Source organism: Columba livia, unplaced genomic scaffold, assembly GCF_036013475.1.
Source record: "Columba livia isolate bColLiv1 breed racing homer unplaced genomic scaffold, bColLiv1.pat.W.v2 Scaffold_1934, whole genome shotgun sequence".
NCBI lineage: Eukaryota > Metazoa > Chordata > Aves > Columbiformes > Columbidae > Columba > Columba livia.
Window position 1 is genome coordinate 1 of NW_027043134.1, and position 25,628 is coordinate 25,628.

At 58.4% G+C, this 25,628-nt stretch overlaps 1 protein-coding gene across 5 annotated transcripts in view; it reads right to left on the reverse strand.

The window, feature by feature from the left end:
• Positions 1-1,652: 1,652 nt before the first annotated feature.
• Positions 1,653-25,628, reverse strand: part of TUFM (Tu translation elongation factor, mitochondrial) — a 32,655-nt gene continuing 8,679 nt past the window's right edge. Inside the window, exons 5-11 of one of the 5 annotated variants that reach the window (XM_065048045.1) lie at positions 22,175-22,279; positions 19,780-19,944; positions 15,416-15,548; positions 11,820-11,924; positions 9,775-9,926; positions 6,198-6,317; positions 1,653-2,801 (exon numbers count right to left, since the gene is read on the reverse strand). In XM_065048045.1, the coding sequence (XP_064904117.1) occupies positions 2,625-2,801; positions 6,198-6,317; positions 9,775-9,926; positions 11,820-11,924; positions 15,416-15,548; positions 19,780-19,944; positions 22,175-22,279 (957 nt within the window). In that variant the 3' untranslated portion in view covers positions 1,653-2,624. Of the gene's footprint in view, positions 2,802-6,197; positions 6,318-9,774; positions 9,927-11,819; positions 11,925-15,415; positions 15,549-19,779; positions 20,010-20,330; positions 20,659-22,174; positions 22,280-25,628 lie in introns of those variants that run through there. The other 4 variants (XM_065048041.1, XM_065048042.1, XM_065048044.1 and 1 more) reach the window with 4 other exon arrangements.

Genomic DNA, 25,628 nt, shown 5'->3' on the forward strand with positions numbered 1-25,628 from the left:
CACTTATGGGGCAGAAGGACACTTGGGTGGTCACTTATGGGGCAGAAGGGGCACTTGGGGGTCACTGTCTGGTCACTTATGGGGCAGAAGAGGCACTTGGGGGTCACTTATGGGGCAGAGAGTGCACTTGGGGGTCACTGTGTGGTCACTTATGGGGCAGAAGGACACTTGGTCTCTGTGGGTTCACTTATGGGGCAGAAGAGGCACTTGGGTGGTCACTTATGGGCAGAGGGGGCACTTGGGGGTCACAGGGGTGATGTGGGGGGCACTTGGGGGGCAGTTGGAGGGGGGTGTGGGGGGTCACTTATGGGGCAGAAGGGGCACTTGGGGGTCACTGTGTGGTCACTTATGGGGCAAAGAGTGCACTTGGGGGTCACTGTGTAGTCACTTATGGGGCAGAGGGGGCACTTGGGGGTCACGGGGGTGATGTGGGGGGCACTTGGGGGGCAGAGGGGGCACTTGGGTGGTCACTTATGGGGCACTTGGGGGTCACTGTCTGGTCACTTATGGGGCAGAAGAGGCACTTGGGGGTCACTTATGGGGCAGAGAGTGCACTTGGGGGTCACCGTGTAGTCACTTATGGGGCAGAAGTACACTTGGGTGGTCACTTATGGGGCAAAGAGTGCACTTGGGGGTCACTGTGTGGTCACTTATGGGGCAGAAGAGGCACTTGGTCTCTGTGGGTTCACTTATGGGGCAGAAGAGGTACTTGAGGGGCTGGGAGGGGAGTGTTTGGGGGTCACTTATGGGGCAGAGGGGGCACTTGGGGGTCACGGGGGTGATGTGGGGGGCACTTGGGGGGCAGAGGGGGCACTTGGGTGGTCACTTATGGGGCACTTGGGGGTCACTGTCTGGTCACTTATGGGGCAGAAGAGGCACTTGGGGGTCACTTATGGGGCAAAGAGTGCACTTGGGGGTCACCGTGTAGTCACTTATGGGGCAGAAGGGGCACTTGGGGGGTCACTTATGGGGCAGAGGGGGCACTTGGGGGTCACTGTGTGGTCACTTATGGGGCAGAGGGGGCACTTGGGGGTCACGGGGGTGATGTGGGGGGCACTTGGGGGGCAGAGGGGGCACTTGGGTGGTCACTTATGGGGCAGAGAGTGCACTTGGGGGGCTGGGAGGGGAGTGTTTGGGGGTCACTTATGGGGCAGAGGGGAGACTTGGGGGTCACGGGGGTGATGTGGGGGGCACTTGGGGGTCACGGGGGTGATGTGGGGGGCACTTAGGGGGCAGTGGGAGGGGGGTGTGGGGGGTCACTTATGGGGCAGAAGGGGCACTTGGGGGTCACTGTGTGGTCACTTATGGGGCAGAAGGGCACTTGTGGGGTCACTTATGGGGCAGAGGGTGCACTTGTGGGTCACTATGGTGTCACTTATGGGGCAGTGAGGGGGTCACTTATGGGGCACCCCACACCGACCCCTCCCCCCTCTCCCCCCAGTCCAGTCTCAGCCAATCCCGTTCCACCCCCCGGGGAACTGAGGCCGCCCCTCCCCCCTCTGCCCCATAGATGTGGGGCAGGACCCCCGGGCGGCCCCTCCCCCCTCCCCCCCCCGGCTGCTCCTGTGTTATTTATGGGGGGGGGGGGGGGGAGGGGCCACAACCCCCCCTCCCCCCCCCCCCAAAAACAATCACAGAACAATTAAACAAAATGACGTTTATTAATTTATTGACTTCCGGTTGGGGGGGGGAGGGGTGGGGGGGGTGGGGGAGGGGCAGGGGGGGTGGGGGAGGGGCGGCTCCCCCCTCCCTCCCCCCCCCCCCAAGTGACATTGAACCGTTGGTGTCACCGTGTGGGTGTCACCCGGGGTGGGGGGAGGGGCGGGGGGAGGGGTCACTGGGGTTGTGTCACCCCCATAGTGTCACTGTCACCCCCCAAGTGTCATTGTGACCCCCCCATGTCAATATCATTGTCACCCCATAGTGACATTGTCACCCCATAGTGTCATTGTCACCCCCCCACACACACACATTTGTCACCCCCATTGTCCCCCCATGTAGCCCATTGTCACCCCATTGTGGCTCCATTGTCACCCCATGTCCCCCATTGTCCTCCCATTGTCCCGTTGTCACCCCATTGTGCCCCATTGTTACGCCCATTGTCACCCTGTTGTTATCCATTGTCACCCCACTGTTACCCCCATTCCCACCCCATCGTACCCCCCCATTGTCACCCCATTGTCACCCCCTTGCCACGCCATTGTCACCCTGTTATCCATTGTCACCCCATTGTGACCCCATTGTGATCCCATTGTCACCCCAATTGTCACCCTGTTGTCATCCAGTGTCACCCCATTATCCATTCTCACCCAATTGTCACCCCATTGTCACCCCCACTGTCACCCTGTTGTCATTGCCACCCCATTGTCACCCCATTGTCACCCCCTTTCCACGCCATTGTCACCCTGTTATCCATTGTCACCCCATTGTGACCCCACTGTGACCCCATTGTCACCCCATTATCCATTCTCACCCCATTGTCACCCCATTGTCACCCTGTTATCCATTGTCACCCCATTGTGGCCCCAATTGTCGCCCTGTTGTCACCCATTGTCACCCATTGTGACCCCACCCTCCCCCCACTGTCGCGCTGTTGTCACCCGTTGCTCCCGCCCCGTCCCCCGTCACCCCCCCCACTCGGCCGCCTGTTCCTCGGGGCCGCTCTCCAGGGTCTGGGTGACGACCCCGGTTCCGATGGTTCGGGACCCGTCGCGCAGGGTGAAGCGCTGACCCGGCTCCAGCACCATCGGCTGCCGCAGCAACAGCCGCAGCCGCGCGTCCTCGCCCGGCAGCACCAGCTCCTGGGGGAGACGTGGGGGGATGTGGGGCAGATGTGGGGCAGGATGTGGGGCGGGATGTGGGGTGGGATGTGGGGTGGGATGTGGGGTGGGATGTGGGGTGGGATGTGGGGCAGGATGTGGGGCAGGATGTGTGGGGCGGGATGTGGGGCAGGATGTGGGGCAGGATGTGTGGGGTGGGATGTGGGGCAGGATGTGGGGTGGGATGTGGGGTGGGATGTGGGTCAGGGTGCTATGGGGCAGGGACGGAGCAGCCGCAGCCGCGCGTCCTCGCCCGGCAGCACCAGCTCCTGGGGGCGGATGTGGGGAGATGTGGGGCAGGATGTGGGGCAGATGTGGGGTGGGATGTGGGGCAGATGGGCACAGTGTGGGGCAGGATGTGGGGCAGGATGTGGGGCAGGAGGTGGGATGTCTGGTGGGATGTGGGGCACAATGTGTGAGGGAGATGTGTGGGGCGGGATGTGGGGTGGGATGTGGGGTGGGATGTGGGACGGATGTGGGGCAGGATGTGTGGGGCAGGATGTGTGGGGCAGGATGTGGGGTGGGATGTGGGGTGGGATGTGGGGTGGGATGTGTGGGGCGGGATGTGGGGCGCGATGTGGGGCACAGTGTGGGGTGGGATGTGGGGCAGAATGTGGGGTGGGATGTGGGGTGGGATGTGGGGCAGATGTGGGGTGGGATGTGGGGCAGGATGTAGGGTGGGATGTGGGGCAGGATGTGTGGGGCAGGATGTGTGGGGCAGGATGTGGGGTGGGATGTGGGGCACAGTGTGGGGTGGGATGTGGGTCGGGATGTGGGGCAGGATGTGTGGGGCAGATGTGGCGTGGGATGTGGGTCAGGGTGCTATGGGGCAGGGATGGAGCAGCCGCAGCCGCGCGTCCTCGCCCGGCAGCACCAGCTCCTGGGGACGGATGTGGGGAGATGTGGGGCAGATGGGCACAGTGTGGGGCAGGATGTGGGGCAGGAGGTGGGATGTGTGGTGGGATGTGGGGTGGGATGTGTGGGGTGAGATGTGGGGCACAATGTGTGAGGAGGATGTGTGGGGCAGGATGTGGGGCAGATGTGGGGTGGGATGTGGGGCAGGGTGTGGGGCGGGATGTGGGGTGGGATGTGGGGCAGGGTGTGGGGCGGGATGTGGGGCAGGATGTAGGGTGGGATGTGTGGGGTGGGATGTGGGTCAGGGTGCTATGGGGCAGGGATGGAGCAGCCGCAGCCGCGCGTCCTCGCCCGGCAGCACCAGCTCCTGGGGGAGATGTGGGGAGATGTGGGGCAGGATGTGGGGTGGGATGTGGGGCAGGATGTGGGGCAGATGTGGGGCAGGATGTGGGTCGGGATGTGTGGCGGGATGTGGGGCAGGATGTGTGGGGTGGGATGTGGGGCAGATGTGTGGGGCAGGATGTGTGGGGCAGGATGTGTGGGGCAGATGTGGGGCAGATGTGGGTCAGGGTGCTATGGGGCAGGGATGGAGCAGCCGCAGCCGCGCGTCCTCGCCCGGCAGCACCAGCTCCTGGGGGAGGTGTGGGGCAGGATGTGGGGCAGATGTGGGGCAGGATGTGGGGCAGATGTGGGGCAGGATGTAGGCTGGGATGTATGGGGTGGGATGTGGGGCAGGATGTGGGGCACAGTGGGGGGCAGGATGTGGGGCGGGATGTGGGGCAGGATGTGTGGGGTGAGATGTGGGGCACAATGTGTGAGGGGGATGTGTGGGGCAGGATGTGGGGCAGGATGTGGGGTGGGATGTGGGGCAGGATGTGGGGTGGGATGTGGGGTGGGATGTGTGGGGCGGGATGTGGGGCACAGTGTGGGGCAGGATGTGGGGCAGGATGTGTGGGGTGGGATGTGGGGTGGGATGTGGGGCACAGTGTGGGGCAGGATGTGTGGGGTGGGATGTGTGGGGCGGGATGTGGGGCAGGATGTGGGTCAGGGTGCTATGGGGCGGGATGTGGGGCAGGATGTGGGGCAGGTGTGGGGTGGGATGTGGGTCAGGGTGCTATGGGGCAGGGATGGAGCAGCCGCAGCCGCGCGTCCTCGCCGGGCAGCACCAGCTCCTGGGGGAGACGTGGGGGGATGTGGGGCGGGATGTGGGGCAGATGTGGGGCAGATGTGGGGTGGGATGTGGGACGGATGTGGGGCAGGATGTGGGGTGGGATGTGGGGCGGGATGTGGGGCGGGATGTGTGGAGCAGGATGTGTGGGGCAGGATGTGGGGCAGGATGTGGGGTGGGATGTGGGGAGATGTGGGGCAGGATGTGGGGTGGGATGTGAGGCAGGATGTGGGGTGGGATGTGGGGCAGGATGTGGGGTGGGATGTGGGGCGGGATGTGGGGCACAGTGTGGGGTGGGATGTGGGGCAGGATGTGGGGCGGGATGTGGGGCAGCATGTGGGGCGGGATGTGGGTCAGGGTGCTATGGGGCAGGGATGGAGCAGCCGCAGCCGCGCGTCCTCGCCGGGCAGCACCAGCTCCTGGGGGCGGATGTGGGGAGATGTGGGGCGGGATGTGGGGCAGGATGTGTGGGGCGGGATGTGGGGCAGGATGTGGGGTGGGATGTGGGGGAGATGTGGGGCAGATGTGGGGCGGGATGTGGGGCGGGATGTGGGGCAGGATGTGGGGCGGGATGTGGGGCGGGATGTGGGGTGGGATGTGGGGCGGGATGTGTGGGGTGAGATGTGGGGCACAATGTGTGAGGGGGATGTGTGGGGCACAGTGTGGGGCAGGATGTGGGGTGGGATGTGGGGCAGGATGTGTGGGGTGAGATGTGGGGCACAATGTGTGAGGGGGATGTGTGGGGCACAGTGTGGGGCAGGATGTGGGGTGGGATGTGTGGGGTGGGATGTGGGGCAGGATGTGGGGCTGGGATGTGGGGCAGCTATGGGGCGGCTATAGGTCATTTATGGGGCAGCTATGGGTCCACTATGGGTCACTTATGGGTCAACTATAGGTCAGCTGTGGGGCGGTACCTTGCCGGGGGGCAGATATGGGTCAGTTATGGGTCTCTATGGGTCAGCTATGGGTCAGTTATGGATCACTTATGGGTCGCTATGGGGCGCTATGGGTCACTTATGGGTCACTATGGGGCGGTACCTTGCCGGGGGGGCAGCTATGGGTCAGTTATGGGTCAGTTATGGGTCGCTGTGGGGCGCTATGGGTCACTTATGGGGCGCTGTGGGGCGGTACCTTGCCGGGGGGCAGATATGGGTCAGTTATGGGTCTCTATGGGTCGCTGTGGGTCAGCTATGGGTCACTTATGGGTCACTATGGGGCGGTACCTTGCCGGGGGGCAGCTATGGGTCAGTTATGGGTCAGTTATGGGTCTCTATGGGTCGCTATGGGTCAGTTATGGGTCTCTATGGGTCGCTATGGGGCGCTATGGGTCTCTATGGGTCGCTGTGGGGCGGTACCTTGCCGGGGGGCAGCAGGACCCTGCAGGCGATGTCCCAGGTCTGCGAGAACATGACGGGGCTGTAATTGGCCACAAACGGCTTGTGGCGCCCGCCCTCCTGGGGGCTCAGCACGTACACCTGCGAGGTGTGGGGCAATGTGTGGGGCAATCTATGGGGCAGCCCCATAGACACCCATAGACACCCATAGACACCCCATAGACACCACAGACACCGCCCTCCTGGGGGCTCAGCACGTACACCTGCGAGGTGTGGGGCAATCTATGGGGCAGCCCCATAGACACCCATAGACACCCCATAGATACCCCATAGACACCACAGACACCCCATAGACACCACAGACACCGCCCTCCTGGGGGCTCAGCACGTACACCTGCGGCGTGTGGGGCAATCTATGGGGCAATCTATGGGGCAGCCCCATAGACACCCCATGGACACCCATAGACACCCCATAGACACCCCATAGACACCACAGACACCGCCCTCCTGGGGGCTCAGCACGTACACCTGCGAGGTGTGGGGCAATGTGTGGGGCAATCTATGGGGCAGCCCCATAGACACCCCATAGACACCCATAGACACCACAGACACCGCCCTCCTGGGGGCTCAGCACGTACACCTGCGACGTGTGGGGCAATCTATGGGGCAGCCCCATAGACACCCATGGACACCCCATAGACACCCCATAGACACCACAGACACCGCCCTCCTGGGGGCTCAGCACGTACACCTGCGAGGTGTGGGGCAATGTGTGGGGCAATCTATGGGGCAGCCCCATAGACACCCATAGACACCCATAGACACCCCATGGACACCCCATAGACACCCATAGACACCCCATGGACACCCCATAGACACCCATAGACACCCCATAGACACCCCATAGACACCCATAGACACCCCATAGATACCCCATAGACACCCCATAGATACCCATAGACACCCCATAGACACCCCATAGACACCCCATAGACACCCCATAGACACCCCATAGACACCCCATAGACACCACAGACACCGCCCTCCTGGGGGCTCAGCACGTACACCTGCGATGTGTGGGGCAATGTGTGGGGCAATCTATGGGGCAGCCCCATAGACACCCATAGACACCCATAGACACCCCATAGACACCACATAGACACCACAGACACCCCATAGACACCCCATAGACACCCCATAGCGCCCCATAGACACCCCATAGACACCCCATAGACACCCCATAGCGCCCCATAGCGCCCCATATCTACCCCATATCCACCCCATAGCACCCCATATCCACCCCATAGACACCCCATATCTCCTCATATCTCCCCACAGCGCCCCATATCCACCCCATAGTGCCCCATATCCACCCCATATCCACCCCATATCTCCCCATAGCGCCCCATATCCACCCCATAGTGCCCCATATCCACCCCATAGCGCCCCATATCCACCCCATAGTGCCCCATATCCACCCCATATCTCCCCATAGCGCCCCATATCCACCCCATAGCTCCCCATATCCACCCCATATCTCCCCATATCCACCCCATATCCACCCCACAGCACCCCATATCCACCCCATATCTCCCCATAGCGCCCCATATCCACCCCATAGCGCCCCATATCCACCCCATATCCACCCCATATCCACCCCATAGTGCCCCATATCCACCCCATATCCACCCCATAGCGCCCCATATCTCCCCATATCACCCCATATCCACCCCATAGCGATCCATATCCACCCCATATCACCCCATATCCACCCCATATCCACCCCATATCCACCCCACATCTCCCCATATCTCCCACCTGTGCCTCGACGTGTCCGTGCGCCCACAGGGTCCCCGGGGCCCCCAGCACCATCCCCCTCTGTGCCCCACATCCCGCCCCATAGCGCCCCATAGCACCCCATAGCGCCCCATAGCCACCCCATACCCACCCCATAGCGCCCCATAGCCACCCCATACCCACCCCATAGCGCCCCATAGCTCCCCATATCCACCCCATATCCACCCCATATCCACCCCATATCTCCCCATATCCACACCATAGCGCCCCATATCCACCCCATATCTCCCCATATCCACCCCATAGCGCCCCATATCCACCCCGTATCTCCCCATAGCACCCCATATCCACCCCATATCCACCCCATAGCGCCCCATATCCGCCCCATAGCGCCCCATATCCACCCCATATCCACCCCATATCCACCCCATATCCACCCCATAGCGCCCCATATCCACCCCATATCACCCCATATCTCCCCATATCTCCCCATATCACCCCATATCCACCCCATAGCGATCCATATCCACCCCATATCACCCCATATCTCCCCATATCTCCCCATAGCGCCCCATATCCACCCCATATCTCCCCATATCTCCCACCTGTGCCTCGACGTGTCCGTGCGCCCGCAGGGTCCCTGGGGCCCCCAGCACCATCCCCCTCTGTGCCCCACATCCCGCCCCATAGCGCCCCATAGCACCCCATAGCGCCCCATAGCCACCCCATAGGTCCCCATATCCACCCCATATCACCCCATATCCACCCCATAGCGCCCCATAGCACCCCATAGCGCCCCATAGCCACCCCATATCCACCCCATAGCGCCCCATAGCCACCCCATATCCACCCCATAGCGCCCCATAGTGCCCCATATCCACCCCATATCTCCCCATAGCCACCCCATATCCATCCCATAGTGCCCCATAGCCACCCCATAGCCACCCCATAGCTCCCCATATCCACCCCATAGCGCCCCATATCCACCCCATATCTACCCCATATCTCCCCATAGCGCCCCATAGCCACCCCATAGCGCCCCATATCTCCCCATATCTCCCCACATCGCCCCATATCTCCCCATATCTCCCACCTGTGCCTCGACGTGTCCGTGCGCCCGCAGGGTCCCTGGGGCCCCCAGCACCATCCCCCTCTGTGCCCCACATCCCGCCCCATAGCGCCCCATAGCACCCCATAGCGCCCCATAGCCACCCCATACCCACCCCATAGCGCCCCATAGCCACCCCATACCCACCCCATAGCGCCCCATAGCACCCCATAGTGCCCCATAGCCACCCCATATCCACCCCATAGTGCCCCATATCCACCCCATATCTCCCCATAGCCACCCCATATCCACCCCATAGTGCCCCATAGCCACCCCATAGCGCCCCATAGCTCCCCATATCCACCCCATATCCACCCCATAGTGCCCCATAGCCACCCCATATCCACCCCATAGCGCCCCATATCCACCCCATATCCACCCCATATCTCCTCATATCTCCCCACGGCGCCCCATATCCACCCCATAGACACCCCATATCCACCCCATAGCGCCCCATATCCACCCCATAGCCACCCCATATCTCCCCATAGCGCCCCATAGCGCCCCCCATGTCCCACCTGTGCCTCGACGTGTCCGTGCGCCCGCAGGGTCCCCGGGGCCCCCAGCACCATCCCCCTCTGTGCCCCACATCCCGCCCCATAGCGCCCCATATCCACCCCATAGTGCCCCATATCCACCCCATAGTGCCCCATATCCACCCCATATCTCCCCATATCTCCCCCCATGTCCCACCTGTGCCTCGACGTGTCCGTGCGCCCGCAGGGTCCCCGGGGCCCCCAGCACCATCCCCCTCCTCACGTCCTCCCGTCTCAGCCCCCGCAGCAGCGCCCCCACGTTGTCCCCGGCCTGGGCCTGCGGCAGCGCCCGGTGGAACGTCTCGATGCCTGGGGGAGGGGCTACGGGTCACTATGGGGCGCTATGGGTCACTATGGGTCAGTACTGGGCCTGCGGCAGCGCCCGGTGGAACGTCTCGATGCCTGGGGGAGGGGCTACGGGTCACTATGGGGCGCTATGGGGCAGTTATGGGGCGCTATGGGTCGCTATGGGGCAGTTATGGGGCACTATGGGTCACTATGGGGCGCTATGGGTCACTATGGGGCGCTATGGGTCACTATGGGGCAGCTATGGGTCACTATGGGGCGCTATGGGTCGCTATGGGTCACTATGGGTCGCTATGGGTCACTATGGGTCACTATGGGGCGCTATGGGGCGCTATGGGGCAGTTATGGGTCGCTATGGGTCAGTACTCGGCGCGCGGCAGCGCCCGGTGGAACGTCTCGATGCCTGGGGGAGGGGCTACGGGTCACTGTGGAGCGCTATGGGGCACTATGGGGCGCTATGGGGCAGTTATGGGGCGCTATGGGTCAGTACTCGGCGCGCGGCAGCGCCCGGTGGAACGTCTCGATGCCTGGGGGAGGGGCTGTGGGTCACTGTGGGGCAGCTATGGGGCAGTTATGGGGCAGTTATGGGGCAGTTATGGGGCGCTATGGGGCGCTATGCGTCACTATGGGTCACTATGGGGTGTTATGGGGCAGTTATGGGTCACTATGGGGCAGCTATGGGTCACTATGGGTCACTATGGGGCAGTTATAGGTCACTATGGGGCGCTATGGGGCAGTTATGGGACAGTTATGGGTCACTATGGGGCAGCTATGGGGCACTGTGGGTCACTATGGGGCGCTATGGGGCAGTTATGGGGCACTATGGGTCACTATGGGTCAGTACTCAGCGCGCGCGGCAGCGCCCGGTGGAACGTCTCGATGCCTGGGGGAGGGGCTGTGGGTCGCTATGGGTCACTATGGGTCACTATGGGGCGCTATGGGTCACTATGGGTCACTATGGGTCACTATGGGTCACTATGGGTCACTATGGGGCGCTATGGGGCGCTATGGGGCACTATGGGGCAGTTATGGGGCGCTATGGGTCAGTACTCAGCGCGCGGCAGCGCCCGGTGGAACGTCTCGATGCCTGGGGGAGGGGCTGTGGGTCACTGTGGGGCAGCTATGGGGCAGCTATGGGGCAGTTATGGGTCACTATGGGGCAGCTATGGGTCACTATGGGTCACTATGGGGCAGTTATGGGTCACTATGGGGCAGTTATGGGGCAGTTATGGGTCACTGTGGGGCGCTATGGGGCGCTATGGGGCAGCTATGGGGCGCTATGGGGCACTATGGGGCAGCTATGGGGCAGTTATGGGGCACTGTGGGGCAGCTATGGGGCAGTTATGGGTCACTATGGGGCAGCTATGGGTCACTATGGGTCACTATGGGGCAGTTATGGGTCACTATGGGGCAGTTATGGGGCAGTTATGGGTCACTGTGGGGCGCTATGGGGCGCTATGGGGCAGCTATGGGGCGCTATGGGGCACTATGGGGCAGCTATGGGGCAGTTATGGGGCACTGTGGGGCAGCTATGGGGCAGTTATGGGTCACTATGGGTCACCTATGGGTCACTATGGGTCACTATGGGTCAGTACTGGGCGCGCGGCAGCGCCCGGTGGAACGTCTCGATGCCTGGGGGAGGGGCACGTGAGGGGCGCTGTGGGTCGCTATGGGTCGCTATGGGTCGCTATGGGTCGCTATGGGTCGCTATGGGTCGCTATGGGGCACTGACCGGTGAGCACGCTGCGCAGGCTGCGCCCGTAGCCCAGGATCTCGGTCAGTTATGGGTCGCTATGGGTCGCTGTGGGTCGCTATGGGTCGCTATGGGTCGCTGTGGGTCGCTATGGGTCGCTATGGGTCGCTATGGGTCGCTATGGGTCGCTATGGGGCACTGACCGGTGAGCACGCTGCGCAGGCTGCGCCCGTATCCCAGGATCTCGCACTCGTCCCCTTTCTCCATCGTCCCGCGCTCCAGCGTCCCCGTCACCACCGTCCCGCGGCCTGGGGGAGGGGCAAGGGGGGTGGGGGGAGATGGGGGGAGATGGGGGGCAGGATGGGGGGAGATGTGGGGCAGGTTATGGGGAGATGTGGGGCAGGATGTGGGGAGATGTGGGGCAAGATGTGGGGCAGGTTATGGGGAGATGAGGGGCAGAATGTGGGGCAGATGTGGGGCAGGATGGGGGGAGATGGGGGCAGATGTGGGGAGATGTGGGGAGATGTGGGTCAGTCTGTGGGTCAGTCTGTGTGTCCATGTGGGTCCATGTGGGTCAATGTGGGTCAATGTGGGTCAATCTATGGGTCAATCTATGGGTCAATCTATGGGGCGCACACCTGGGATGGAGTGCACGGGCTGTGGGTCAGTCTGTGGGTCCATGTGGGTCAGTCTGTGGGTCAGTCTATGGGTCAATCTATGGGTCAATCTATGGGTCAATCTATGGGGCAGACCCACCTGGGATGGAGTGCACGGGCTGTGGGTCAGTCTGTGGGTCAGTCTGTGGGTCAGTCTGTGGGTCCATGTGGGTCAATGTGGGTCAATGTGGGTCAATGTGGGTCAGTCTATGGGTCAGTCTATGGGTCAATCTATGGGGCAGACCCACCTGGGATGGAGTGCACGGGCTGTGGGCCAGTCTGTGGGTCAGTCTATGGGTCCATGTGGGTCAATGTGGGTCAATCTATGGGTCAATCTATGGGTCAATCTATGGGTCGCTATGGGTAAATCTATGGGTCAATCTATGGGTCAATCTATGGGGCGCACACCTGGGATGGAGTGCACGGGCTGTGGGTCAGTCTGTGGGTCAATGTGGGTCCATGTGGGTCCATATGGGTCAATGTGGGTCAATGTGGGTCAGTCTGTGGGTCTCTATGGGTCAATCTATGGGTCAATCTATGGGGCAGACCCACCTGGGATGGAGTGCACGGGCTGTGGGTCAGTCTGTGGGTCCATGTGGGTCAATGTGGGTCAGTCTATGGGTCGCTATGGGTCAATCTATGGGTCGCTATGGGTCAATCTATGGGGCAGCCCCACCTGGGATGGAGTGCACGGGCTGTGGGTCAGTCTGTGGGTCAGTCTGTTGGTCAGTCTATGGGTCTCTATGGGTCTCTATGGGTGTCTATAGGTCAATCTATGGGTCTCTATGGGTCAATCTATGGGGCAGCCCCACCTGGGATGGAGTGCACGGGCTGTGGGTCAGTCTGTGGGTCAGTCTGTGGGTCAGTCTGTGGGTCAATCTATGGGTCGCTATGGGTCAATCTATGGGGCAGACCCACCTGGGATGGAGTGCACGGGCTGTGGGTCAGTCTATGGGTCACTATGGGTCAATGTGGGTCAATCTATGGGTCGCTATGGGTCAATCTGTGGGTCGCTATGGGTCAATCTATGGGGCAGCCCCACCTGGGATGGAGTGCACAGGCTGTGGGTCAGTCTGTGGGTCAATGTGGGTCCATGTGGGTCCATGTGGGTCAGTCTATGGGTCTCTATGGGTCAATCTATGGGTCAATCTATGGGGCGCACACCTGGGATGGAGTGCACGGGCTGTGGGTCAGTCTGTGGGTCAGTCTATGGGTCCATGTGGGTCAATGTGGGTCAATGTGGGTCAATCTATGGGTCGCTATGGGTCAATCTATGGGGCGCACACCTGGGATGGAGTGCACGGGCTGTGGGTCAGTCTGTGGGTCCATGTGGGTCAGTCTATGGGTCGCTATGGGTCAATCTATGGGTCAATCTATGGGTCAATCTATGGGTCAATCTATGGGTCGCTATGGGTCAATCTATGGGGCGCACACCTGGGATGGAGTGCACGGGCTGTGGGTCAGTCTGTGGGTCCATGTGGGTCAATGTGGGTCAATGTGGGTCAATGTGGGTCAATGTGGGTCAATGTGGGTCAATCTATGGGGCACGCACCTGGGATGGAGTGCACGGGCTGTGGGTCAGTCTGTGGGTCCATGTGGGTCAATGTGGGTCAATGTGGGTCAATCTATGGGTCGCTATGGGTCAATCTATGGGTCGCTATGGGTCAATCTATGGGGCAGACCCACCTGGGATGGAGTGCACGGGCTGTGGGTCAGTCTGTGGGTCAGTCTACGGGTCTCTATGGGTCTCTATGGGTGTCTATGGGTCAATCTATGGGTCAATCTATGGGGCAGACCCACCTGGGATGGAGTGCACGGGCTGTGGGTCAGTCTGTGGGTCCATGTGGGTCAATGTGGGTCAATGTGGGTCCATGTGGGTCAATCTATGGGTCGCTATGGGTCAATCTATGGGGCAGCCCCACCTGGGATGGAGTGCACGGGCTGTGGGTCAGTCTGTGGGTCCATGTGGGTCAATGTGGGTCAATGTGGGTCCATGTGGGTCAATCTATGGGTCGCTATGGGTCAATCTATGGGGCGCACACCTGGGATGGAGTGCACGGGCTGTGGGTCAGTCTGTGGGTCCATGTGGGTCAATGTGGGTCAATCTATGGGGCGCTATGGGTCAATCTATGGGTCAATCTATGGGTCAATCTATGGGGCGCACACCTGGGATGGAGTGCACGGGCTGTGGGTCAGTCTGTGGGTCCATGTGGGTCAGTCTGTGGGTCAATGTGGGTCAATGTGGGTCAATGTGGGTCAATCTATGGGTCAATCTATGGGGCAGCCCCACCTGGGATGGAGTGCACGGGCTGTGGTCAGTCTGTGGGTCAGTCTATGGGTCACTATGGGTCAATGTGGGTCAGTCTTTGGGTCAATGTGGATCAGTCTATGGGTCAATGTGGGTCAATCTATGGGTCGCTATGGGTCAATCTATGGGGCAGCCCCACCTGGGATGGAGTGCACGGGCTGTGGGTCAGTCTGTGTGTCCATGTGGGTCCATATGGGTCAATGTGGGTCCATGTGGGTCAATCTATGGGTCGCTATGGGTCAATCTATGGGGCAGACCCACCTGGGATGGAGTGCACGGGCTGTGGGTCAGTCTGTGGGTCCATGTGGGTCAATGTGTGTCAATGTGGGTCAGTCTATGGGTCGCTATGGGTCTCTATGGGTCGCTATGGGTCAATCTATGGGTCGCTATGGGTCAATCTATGGGGCGCACACCTGGGATGGAGTGCACGGGCTGTGGGTCAGTCTGTGGGTCAGTCTGTGTGTCCATGTGGGTCCATGTGGGTCAATGTGGGTCAATCTATGGGTCGCTATGGGTCAATCTATGGGTCAATCTATGGGGCAGACCCACCTGGGATGGAGTGCACGGGCTGTGGGTCAGTCTGTGGGTCCATGTGGGTCAATGTGGGTCAATGTGGGTCCATGTGGGTCAATCTATGGGTCGCTATGGGTCAATCTATGGGTCGCTATGGGTCAATCTATGGGGCGCACACCTGGGATGGAGTGCACGGGCTGTGGGTCAGTCTGTGGGTCCATGTGGGTCAATGTGGGTCAATGTGGGTCCATGTGGGTCAATCTATGGGTCGCTATGGGTCAATCTATGGGTCGCTATGGGTCAATCTATGGGGCAGCCCCACCTGGGATGGAGTGCACGGCCTCCACGGGCAGCAGGAAGGGTCGCTCCAGGTCGCGGGGGGGGAGGGGGATGTGGGTGTCGATGGCGTCCAGCAGCTTCCGCACAGACTCCGCCCCCAGCTGGGGGTCACGCTCCTGCGACACGGGGGACGTGTGGGGCGGCTATGGGGCAGCTATGGGGCAGCTATGGGGCGCTATGGGGAGGATATGGGGTGGCTATGGGGAGCTATGGGGCGATATGGGGCAGCTATGGGGCGCTATGGGGCAACTATGGGGTGGCTATGGGGCAGCTATGGGGCGCTATGGGGCACTATGGGGCGGATGTGGGGCAGCTATGGGGCAGATATGGGGCACTATGGGGCGGATATGGGGCAGCTATGGGGCACTATGGGGCGGCTACGGGGCGGATATGGGGCACTATGGGGCGGATGTGCGGCAGCTATGGGGCAGATATGGGGCACTATGGGGCGGATATGGGGCAGCTATGGGGCAGATATGGGGCACTATGGGGCGGATATGGGGCAGCTATGGGGCACTATGGGGCGGCTACGGGGCGGATATGGGGCACTATGGGGCGGATGTGCGGCAGCTATGGGGCAGATATGGGGCGCTATGGGGTGGATATGGGGCAGCTATGGGGCAGATATGGGGCGCTATGGGGCAGATATGGGGCAGCTATGGGGCACTATGGGGCGGCTATGGGGCGGATATGGGGCACTATGGGGTGGATGTGCGGCAGCTATGGGGCAGATATGGGGCGCTATGGGGTGGATATGGGGCAGCTATGGGGCGCTATGGGGCAGCTATGGGGACCTATGGGGCAGCTATGGGGCAGCTATGGGGACCTATGGGGCAGCTATGGGGCAGCTATGGGGCGGCTATGGGGACGTACGGGGCGGCTATGGGGCAGCTATGGGGCGGCTATGGGGCAGCTATGGGGCGGCTATGGGGTGCTATGGGGCGGCTATGGGGCACTATGGGGCAGCTATGGGGTGGATATGGGGCAGCTATGGGGCAGCTATGGGGCGGCTATGGGGCGGCTATGGGGCACTATGGGGCAGATATGGGGCGCTATGGGGCAGCTATGGGGCAGCTATGGGGCGGCTATGGGGCACTATGGGGCAGATATGGGGCGGATATGGGGAGCTATGGGGCGGCTATGGGGCAGCTATGGGGCAGCTATGGGGCAGCTATGGGGCGGATATGGGGCAGCTATGGGGCAGCTATGGGGCGGCTATGGGGCAGCTATGGGGCAGCTATGGGGTGGCTATGGGGCAGCTATGGGGCAGCTATGGGGCAGCTATGGGGCGGCTATGGGGCGCTATGGGGTGGATATGGGGCAACTATGGGGCAGATATGGGGCAGCTATGGGGCGGCTATGGGGCAGCTATGGGGCACTATGGGGCAGATATGGGGTGGCTATGGGCAGCTATGGGGAGCTATGGGGCGGCTATGGGGCAGATATGGGGAGCTATGGGGCGGCTATGGGGCGGCTATGGGGCAGCTATGGGGCGGATGTAGGGCAGCTATGGGGCAGATATGGGGCAGCTATGGGGAGCTATGGGGCGCTATGGGGCGCTATGGGGCAGCTATGGGGCGGCTATGGGGCAGATATGGGGCAGATATGGGGCAGATATGGGGCGCTATGGGGCAGCTCTGGGGCGCTATGGGGCAGCTATGGGGCAGCTATGGGGACCTACGGGGCAGCTATGGGGCAGCTATGGGGCGCTATGGGGCAGCTATGGGGCGCTATGGGGCAGCTATGGGGCGGCTATGGGGCAGCTATGGGGCAGCTATGGGGCAGCTATGGGGCGGCTATGGGGAGCTATGGGGCGCTATGGGGCGCTATGGGGCAGCTATGGGGCGGCTATGGGGAGCTATGGGGAGCTATGGGGCGGCTATGGGGCGCTATGGGGCGCTATGGGGCACTATGGGGCGGCTATGGGGCAGCTATAGGGCGCTATGGGGCAGATATGGGACAGATATGGGGCAGCTATGGGGCAGATATGGGGCAGATATGGGGCAGATGTAGGGCAGCTATGGGGCAGATATGGGGCAGCTATGGGGAGCTATGGGACGGCTATGGGGCGCTATGGGGCAGATATGGGGCGGATATGGGGCGCTATGGGGCAGCTATGGGGCAGCTATGGGGCAGCTATGGGGCGGCTATGGGGAGCTATGGGGCACTATGGGGCGGCTATGGGGCGCTATGGGGCAGCTATGTGGCGGCTATGGGGCAGATGTGGGCAGCTATGGGGCGCTATGGGGCGCTATGGGGCACTATGGGGCGGCTATGGGGCAGCTATAGGGCGCTATGGGGCAGATATGGGGCAGCTATGGGGCAGCTATGGGGCAGATATGGGGCAGCTATGGGGAGCTATGGGGCGGCTATGGGGCGCTATGGGGCAGATATGGGGTGGCTATGGGGCAGCTATGGGGCAGCTATGGGGTGGCTATGGGGCAGATATGGGGCACCTATGGGGCAGGATGTGGGGAGATGTGGGGCACTATGGGGCACTATGGGGCGGCTATGGGGCAGCTATGGGGCAGCCGTGGGTCCCGCTATGGGGCAGCTATGGGTCAGTATGGGTCGCTATGGGTCCCACGGTAAATCAGCCCATATCTCGGGCTGTGGGGCAGCTATGGGGCTGGGACTCGGGCAGGTTATGGGTCAGGCTATGGGGCAGCCATGGGTCCCGCTATGGGTCGCTATGGGTCTGGGACTCGATCAGGGCGTAGGGCAGGATGTGGGGCAGCTATGGGGCTGGGACTTGGCAGGGTGTGAGGCACGATGTGGGGCAGCTATGGGGCTGGGACTCGGGCAGGTTATGGGTCAGGCTATGGGGCAGCCATGGGTCCCGCTATGGGGCAGCTATGGGTCAGTATGGGTCGCTATGGGTCCCACGGTAAATCAGCCCATATCTCGGGCTATGGGGCAGCTATGGGGCAGCTATGGGGCACTATGGGGCAGCTATGGGGCAGCTATGGGGCAGCTATGGGGCGCTATGGGGCAGCTATGGGGCAGCTATGGGGCAGTTATGGGGCAGCCGTGGGTCCCGCTATGGGGCAGCTATGGCTCACTATGTGTCACTATGGGTCGCTATGGGTCCGATGGTAAATCAGCCCATATCTCGGGCTGTGGGGCAGCTATGGGGCTGGGACTCGGGCAGGTTATGGGGCAACTATGGGGCAGCTATGGAGCGCTATGGAGCGCTATGGGGCAGCTATGGGGCAGCTATGGGGCAGCTATGGCGCTGGGACTCGGGCAGGTTATGGGGCAGCTATGGGTCCCCCTATGGGTCACTATGGGTCCCACTATGATTCAGCCCATATCTCGGGCTGTGGGGCAGCTATGGGGCTGGGACTCGGGCAGGTTATGGGGCAGCTATGGGGCAGCTATGGGGCAGCTATGGGGCAGCCGTGGGTCCCGCTATGGCTCACTATGGGTCACTATGGGTCGCTATGGGTCCCACGGTAAATCAGCCCATATCTCGGGCTGTGGGGCAGCTATGGGGCTGGGACTCGGGCAGGTTATGGGTCAGGCTATGGGGCAGCCGTGGGTCCCGCTATGGGTCACTACGGGTCCCCCTATGGGTCGCTATGGGTCGCTATGGGTCCCACTATGAATCAGCCCATATCTCGGGCTGTGGGGCAGCTATGGGGCTGGGACTCGGGCAGGCTATGGGGCAGCTATGGGGCAGCTATGGGGCAGCTATGGGGCAGCCGTGGGTCCCGCTATGGGTCACTACGGGTCCCCCTATGGGTCGCTATGGGTCGCTATGGGTCCCACTATGAATCAGCCCATATCTCGGGCTGTGGGGCAGCTATGGGGCTGGGACTCGGGCAGGTTATGGGGCAGCTATGGGGCAGCCGTGGGTCCCGCTATGGCTCACTATGGGTCACTATGGGTCGCTATGGGTCCCACGGTAAATCAGCCCATATCTCGGGCTGTGGGGCAGCTATGGGGCTGGGACTCGGGCAGGTTATGGGTCAGGCTATGGGGCAGCCGTGGGTCCCGCTATGGGTCACTACGGGTCCCCCTATGGGTCGCTATGGGTCGCTATGGGTCCCACTATGAATCAGCCCATATCTCGGGCTGTGGGGCAGCTATGGGGCTGGGACTCGGGCAGGCTATGGGGCAGCTATGGGGCAGCTATGGGGCAGCTATGGGGCAGCCGTGGGTCCCGCTATGGGTCACTACGGGTCCCCCTATGGGTCGCTATGGGTCGCTATGGGTCCCACTATGAATCAGCCCATATCTCGGGCTGTGGGGCAGCTATGGGGCTGGGACTCGGGCAGGTTATGGGGCAGCTATGGGGCAGCCATGGGGCGCTATGGGGCGCTATGGGGCAGCCGTGGGTCGCACCTGGAGGGCGCAGAGCGCGGATCCCACGATGACGGGGGTGGCGTCGGCGTCGAAGCCGAACTCGCCCAGCAGCTCCCGCAGCTCCAGCTCCACCAGCGGCAGCAGCTCCGGGTCCCCCACGGCGTCCGCCTTGTTCACGTACACCACCACGTGCCGGACCCCCACCTGGGGGGCAGACCCATAGATTGACCCACAGATCCCGCCCCATAGATCCCCAGACCCATAGGGACCTCCCACGGAAATCCCAGCCCCATAGATCGCAGCGTTGCGGAGATACAGCCCCATCTTGTTCATGTACATCAGCATGTGCCGGACCCACACCTGGGGGGCAGACCCATAGACTGACCCACAGATCCCACCCCAGGGGTCCCCAGACCCATAGGGACCTCCCACAGAAATCCCAGCCCCATAGATCGCAGCATCATGGAACTGGGACCCATAGATGGTGGTTCTGCCCCATAGAGTCCAACATGTCCCAGACCCACACCTGGGGGGCAGACCCATAGATTGACCCACAGATCAGCCCCATAGGTCCCCAGACCCATAGGGACCTCCCACGGAAATCCCAGCCCCATAGCACCCAGCCCCATGGAGCTGTGACCCATAGATTGTGGCTCTGCCCCATAGATCCCAGCTCTGCCCCATAGATCCCAGCTCTGGGTCCCCCACGGCGTCCGCCTTGTTCACGTACACCACCACGTGCCGGACCCCCACCTGGGGGGCAGACCCATAGATTGACCCACAGATCAGCCCCAGGGGTCCCCGGACCCATAGGGACCTCCCACGGAAATCCCAGCCCCATAGATCGCAGCGTTGTGGAGATACAGCCCATAGATGGTGGTTCTGCCCCATAGAGTCCAACATGTACCGGACCCACACCTGTGGGGCAGACCCATAGATTGACCCACAGATCAGCCCCAGGGGTCCCCAGACCCATAGGGACCTCCCACAGAAATCCCAGCCCCATAGGTCACAGCGTTGCGGAGATACAGCCCCATCTTGTTCATGTACACCACCACGTGCCGGACCCCCACCTGGGGGGCAGACCCATAGATTGACCCACAGATCAACCCCAGGGGTCCCCAGACCCATAGGGACCTCCCACGGAAATCCCAGCCCCATAGATTGCAGCGTTACGGAGATACAGCCCATAGATGGTGGTTCTGCCCCATAGAGTCCAACATGTCCCAGACCCCCACCTGGGGGGCAGACCCATAGATTGACCCACAGATCCCGCCCCATAGATCCCCAGACCCATAGGGACCTCCCACAGAAATCCCAGCCCCATAGGTCACAGCGTTGCGGAGATACAGCCCCATCTTGTTCACGTACACCACCACGTGCCGGACCCACACCTGGGGGGCAGACCCATAGATTGACCCACAGATCAACCCCAGGGGTCCCCAGACCCATAGGGACCTCCCACGGAAATCCCAGCCCCATAGATCACAGCGTTACGGAGATACAGCCCATAGATGGTGGTTCTGCCCCATAGAGTCCAACATGTCCCAGACCCCCACCTGGGGGGCAGACCCATAGATTGACCCACAGATCAACCCCATAGGTCCCCAGACCCATAGGGACCTCCCACGGAAATCCCAGCCCCACAGCACCCAGCCCCATGGAGCTGTGCCCCATAGATCCCAGCTCTGCCCCATAGATCCCAGCTCTGCCCCATAGATCCCAGCTCTGCCCCATAGATCACAGCTCCGGGTCCCCCACGGCGTCCGCCTTGTTCACGTACACCACCACGTGCCGGACCCCCACCTGGGGGGCAGACCCATAGATTGACCCACAGATCCCGCCCCATAGGTCCCCAGACCCATAGGGACCTCCCACAGAAATCCCAGCCCCATAGATCACAGCCCCATAACTTCTACCCCATAGACTGACCCCTATCCCTGCCCCATAGCTCCTGCCCCATAGACTGCCCCATAGATTGCCCCATAGCCTGCCCCATAGACTGCCCCATAGATTCACCTGTCTGGCCAGCAGCAGGTGCTCCCTGGTTTGGGGCATCTGCCCCATAGACTGCCGCATAGCTCCTGCCCCATAGCTCCTGCCCCATAGCTCCTGCCCCATAGACTGCCCCATAGATTGCCCCATAGACTGCCCCATAGTCACCTGTCTGGCCAGCAGCAGGTGCTCCCTGGTTTGGGGCATCTGCCCCATAGACTGACCCCTATCCCTGCCCCATAGCTCCTGCCCCATAGCTCCTGCCCCATAGACTGCCCCATAGACTGCCCCATAGCTCCTGCCCCATAGCTCCTGCCCCATAGATTGCCCCATAGACTGCCCCATAGCTCCTGCCCCATAGACTGCCCCATAGACTGCCCCATAGCCTGCCCCATAGCCTGCCCCATAGATTGCCCCATAGCCTGCCCCATAGATTCACCTGTCTGGCCAGCAGCAGGTGCTCCCTGGTTTGGGGCATCTGCCCGTCGGTCGCGGCCACCACCAGGATCACCCCGTCCAGCGGCGCCGCCCCCGTGATCATGTTCTGCAACACGGGCAAAATCAGCCCAAATCACCCAAAATCGGACAGAATCGGACAGAATCGGACAAAATCGGACAAAATCGGACAAAATCGGACAAAATCGGACAAAATCGGACAAAATCAGACAAAATCGGACAAAATCGGACAAAATCAGACAAAATCGGACAAAATCGGACAAAATCGGACAAAATCGGACAAAATCGGACAAAATCGGACAAAATCAGACAAAATCAGCCCAAATCAGACAAAATCAGCCCAAATCAGACAAAATCAGACAAAATCAGCCCAAAATCAGACAAAATCAGCCCAAAATCAGACAAAATCTCAGACAAAATCGGACAAAATCGGACAAAATCGGACAAAATCGGACAAAATCGGACAAAATCAGACAAAATCGGACAAAATCGGACAAAATCGGACAAAATCGGACAAAATCAGACAAAATCGGACAAAATCGGACAAAATCGGACAAAATCGGACAAAATCGGACAAAATCGGACAAAATCGGACAAAATCGGACAAAATCAGACAAAATCGGACAAAATCAGACAAAATCAGACAAAATCGGACAAAATCAGACAAAATCTCAGACAAAATCGGACAAAATCGGACAAAATCAGACAAAATCAGCCGAAATCAGACAAAATCAGACAAAATCAGACAAAATCTCAGACAAAATCGGACAAAATCAGACAAAATCAGCCCAAAAACAGACAAAATCAGACAAAATCAGACAAAATCTCAGACAAAATCGGACAAAATCGGACAAAATCGGACAAAATCGGACAAAATCGGACAAAATCGGACAAAATCGGACAAAATCGGACAAAATCTCAGACAAAATCAGACAAAATCAGACAAAATCAGACAAAATCGGACAAAATCGGACAAAATCGGACAAAATCAGACAAAATCGGACAAAATCAGACAAAATCGGACAAAATCAGACAAAATCTCAGACAAAATCGGACAAAATCGGACAAAATCAGACAAAATCAGCCGAAATCAGACAAAATCAGACAAAATCAGACAAAATCTCAGACAAAATCGGACAAAATCAGACAAAATCAGCCCAAAAACAGACAAAATCAGACAAAATCAGACAAAATCTCAGACAAAATCGGACAAAATCGGACAAAATCGGACAAAATCGGACAAAATCGGACAAAATCGGACAAAATCGGACAAAATCTCAGACAAAATCAGACAAAATCAGACAAAATCAGACAAAATCGGACAAAATCGGACAAAATCGGACAAAATCAGACAAAATCGGACAAAATCAGACAAAATCGGACAAAATCAGACAAAATCAGACAAAATCGGACAAAATCAGACAAAATCTCAGACAAAATCGGACAAAATCGGACAAAATCAGACAAAATCAGCCGAAATCAGACAAAATCTCAGACAAAATCGGACAAAATCAGACAAAATCAGCCCAAAAACAGACAAAATCAGACAAAATCAGACAAAATCTCAGACAAAATCGGACAAAATCGGACAAAATCGGACAAAATCGGACAAAATCGGACAAAATCAGACAAAATCAGACAAAATCAGACAAAATCTCAGACAAAATCAGACAAAATCAGACAAAATCTCAGACAAAATCGGACAAAATCGGACAAAATCGGACAAAATCGGACAAAATCAGACAAAATCAGACAAAATCAGACAAAATCAGACAAAATCGGACAAAATCAGACAAAATCAGACAAAATCGGACAAAATCAGACAAAATCAGACAAAATCAGACAAAATCAGACAAAATCAGACAAAATCGGACAAAATCAGACAAAATCAGACAAAATCGGACAAAATCAGACAAAATCTCAGACAAAATCGGACAAAATCGGACAAAATCAGACAAAATCAGCCGAAATCAGACAAAATCTCAGACAAAATCGGACAAAATCAGACAAAATCAGCCCAAAAACAGACAAAATCAGACAAAATCAGACAAAATCTCAGACAAAATCGGACAAAATCGGACAAAATCGGACAAAATCGGACAAAATCGGACAAAATCGGACAAAATCTCAGACAAAATCAGACAAAATCAGACAAAATCAGACAAAATCGGACAAAATCGGACAAAATCGGACAAAATCAGACAAAATCGGACAAAATCGGACAAAATCGGACAAAATCAGACAAAATCAGACAAAATCAGACAAAATCAGACAAAATCAGACAAAATCGGACAAAATCGGACAAAATCAGACAAAATCAGACAAAATCAGACAAAATCAGACAAAATCAGACAAAATCAGCCAAAATCAGACAAAATCAGACAAAATCAGCCAAAATCAGACAAAATCGGACAAAATCAGACAAAATCGGACAAAATCGGACAAAATCGGACAAAATCAGACAAAATCGGACAAAATCAGACAAAATCACCCAAAATCAGACAAAATCAGACAAAATCAGACAAAATCAGACAAAATCAGACAAAATCAGACAAAATCAGACAAAATCAGACAAAATCGGACAAAATCGGACAAAATCGGACAAAATCAGACAAAATCGGACAAAATCGGACAAAATCGGACAAAATCAGACAAAATCGGACAAAATCGGACAAAATCGGACAAAATCAGACAAAATCAGACAAAATCAGACAAAATCAGACAAAATCAGACAAAATCAGACAAAATCAGACAAAATCAGACAAAATCGGACAAAATCAGACAAAATCTCAGACAAAATCGGACAAAATCGGACAAAATCAGACAAAATCAGCCGAAATCAGACAAAATCTCAGACAAAATCGGACAAAATCAGACAAAATCAGCCCAAAAACAGACAAAATCAGACAAAATCAGACAAAATCTCAGACAAAATCGGACAAAATCGGACAAAATCGGACAAAATCGGACAAAATCGGACAAAATCGGACAAAATCTCAGACAAAATCAGACAAAATCAGACAAAATCAGACAAAATCGGACAAAATCGGACAAAATCGGACAAAATCAGACAAAATCGGACAAAATCGGACAAAATCGGACAAAATCAGACAAAATCAGACAAAATCAGACAAAATCAGACAAAATCAGACAAAATCGGACAAAATCGGACAAAATCAGACAAAATCAGACAAAATCAGACAAAATCAGACAAAATCAGACAAAATCAGCCAAAATCAGACAAAATCAGACAAAATCAGCCAAAATCAGACAAAATCGGACAAAATCAGACAAAATCGGACAAAATCGGACAAAATCGGACAAAATCAGACAAAATCGGACAAAATCAGACAAAATCACCCAAAATCAGACAAAATCAGACAAAATCAGACAAAATCAGACAAAATCAGACAAAATCAGACAAAATCAGACAAAAT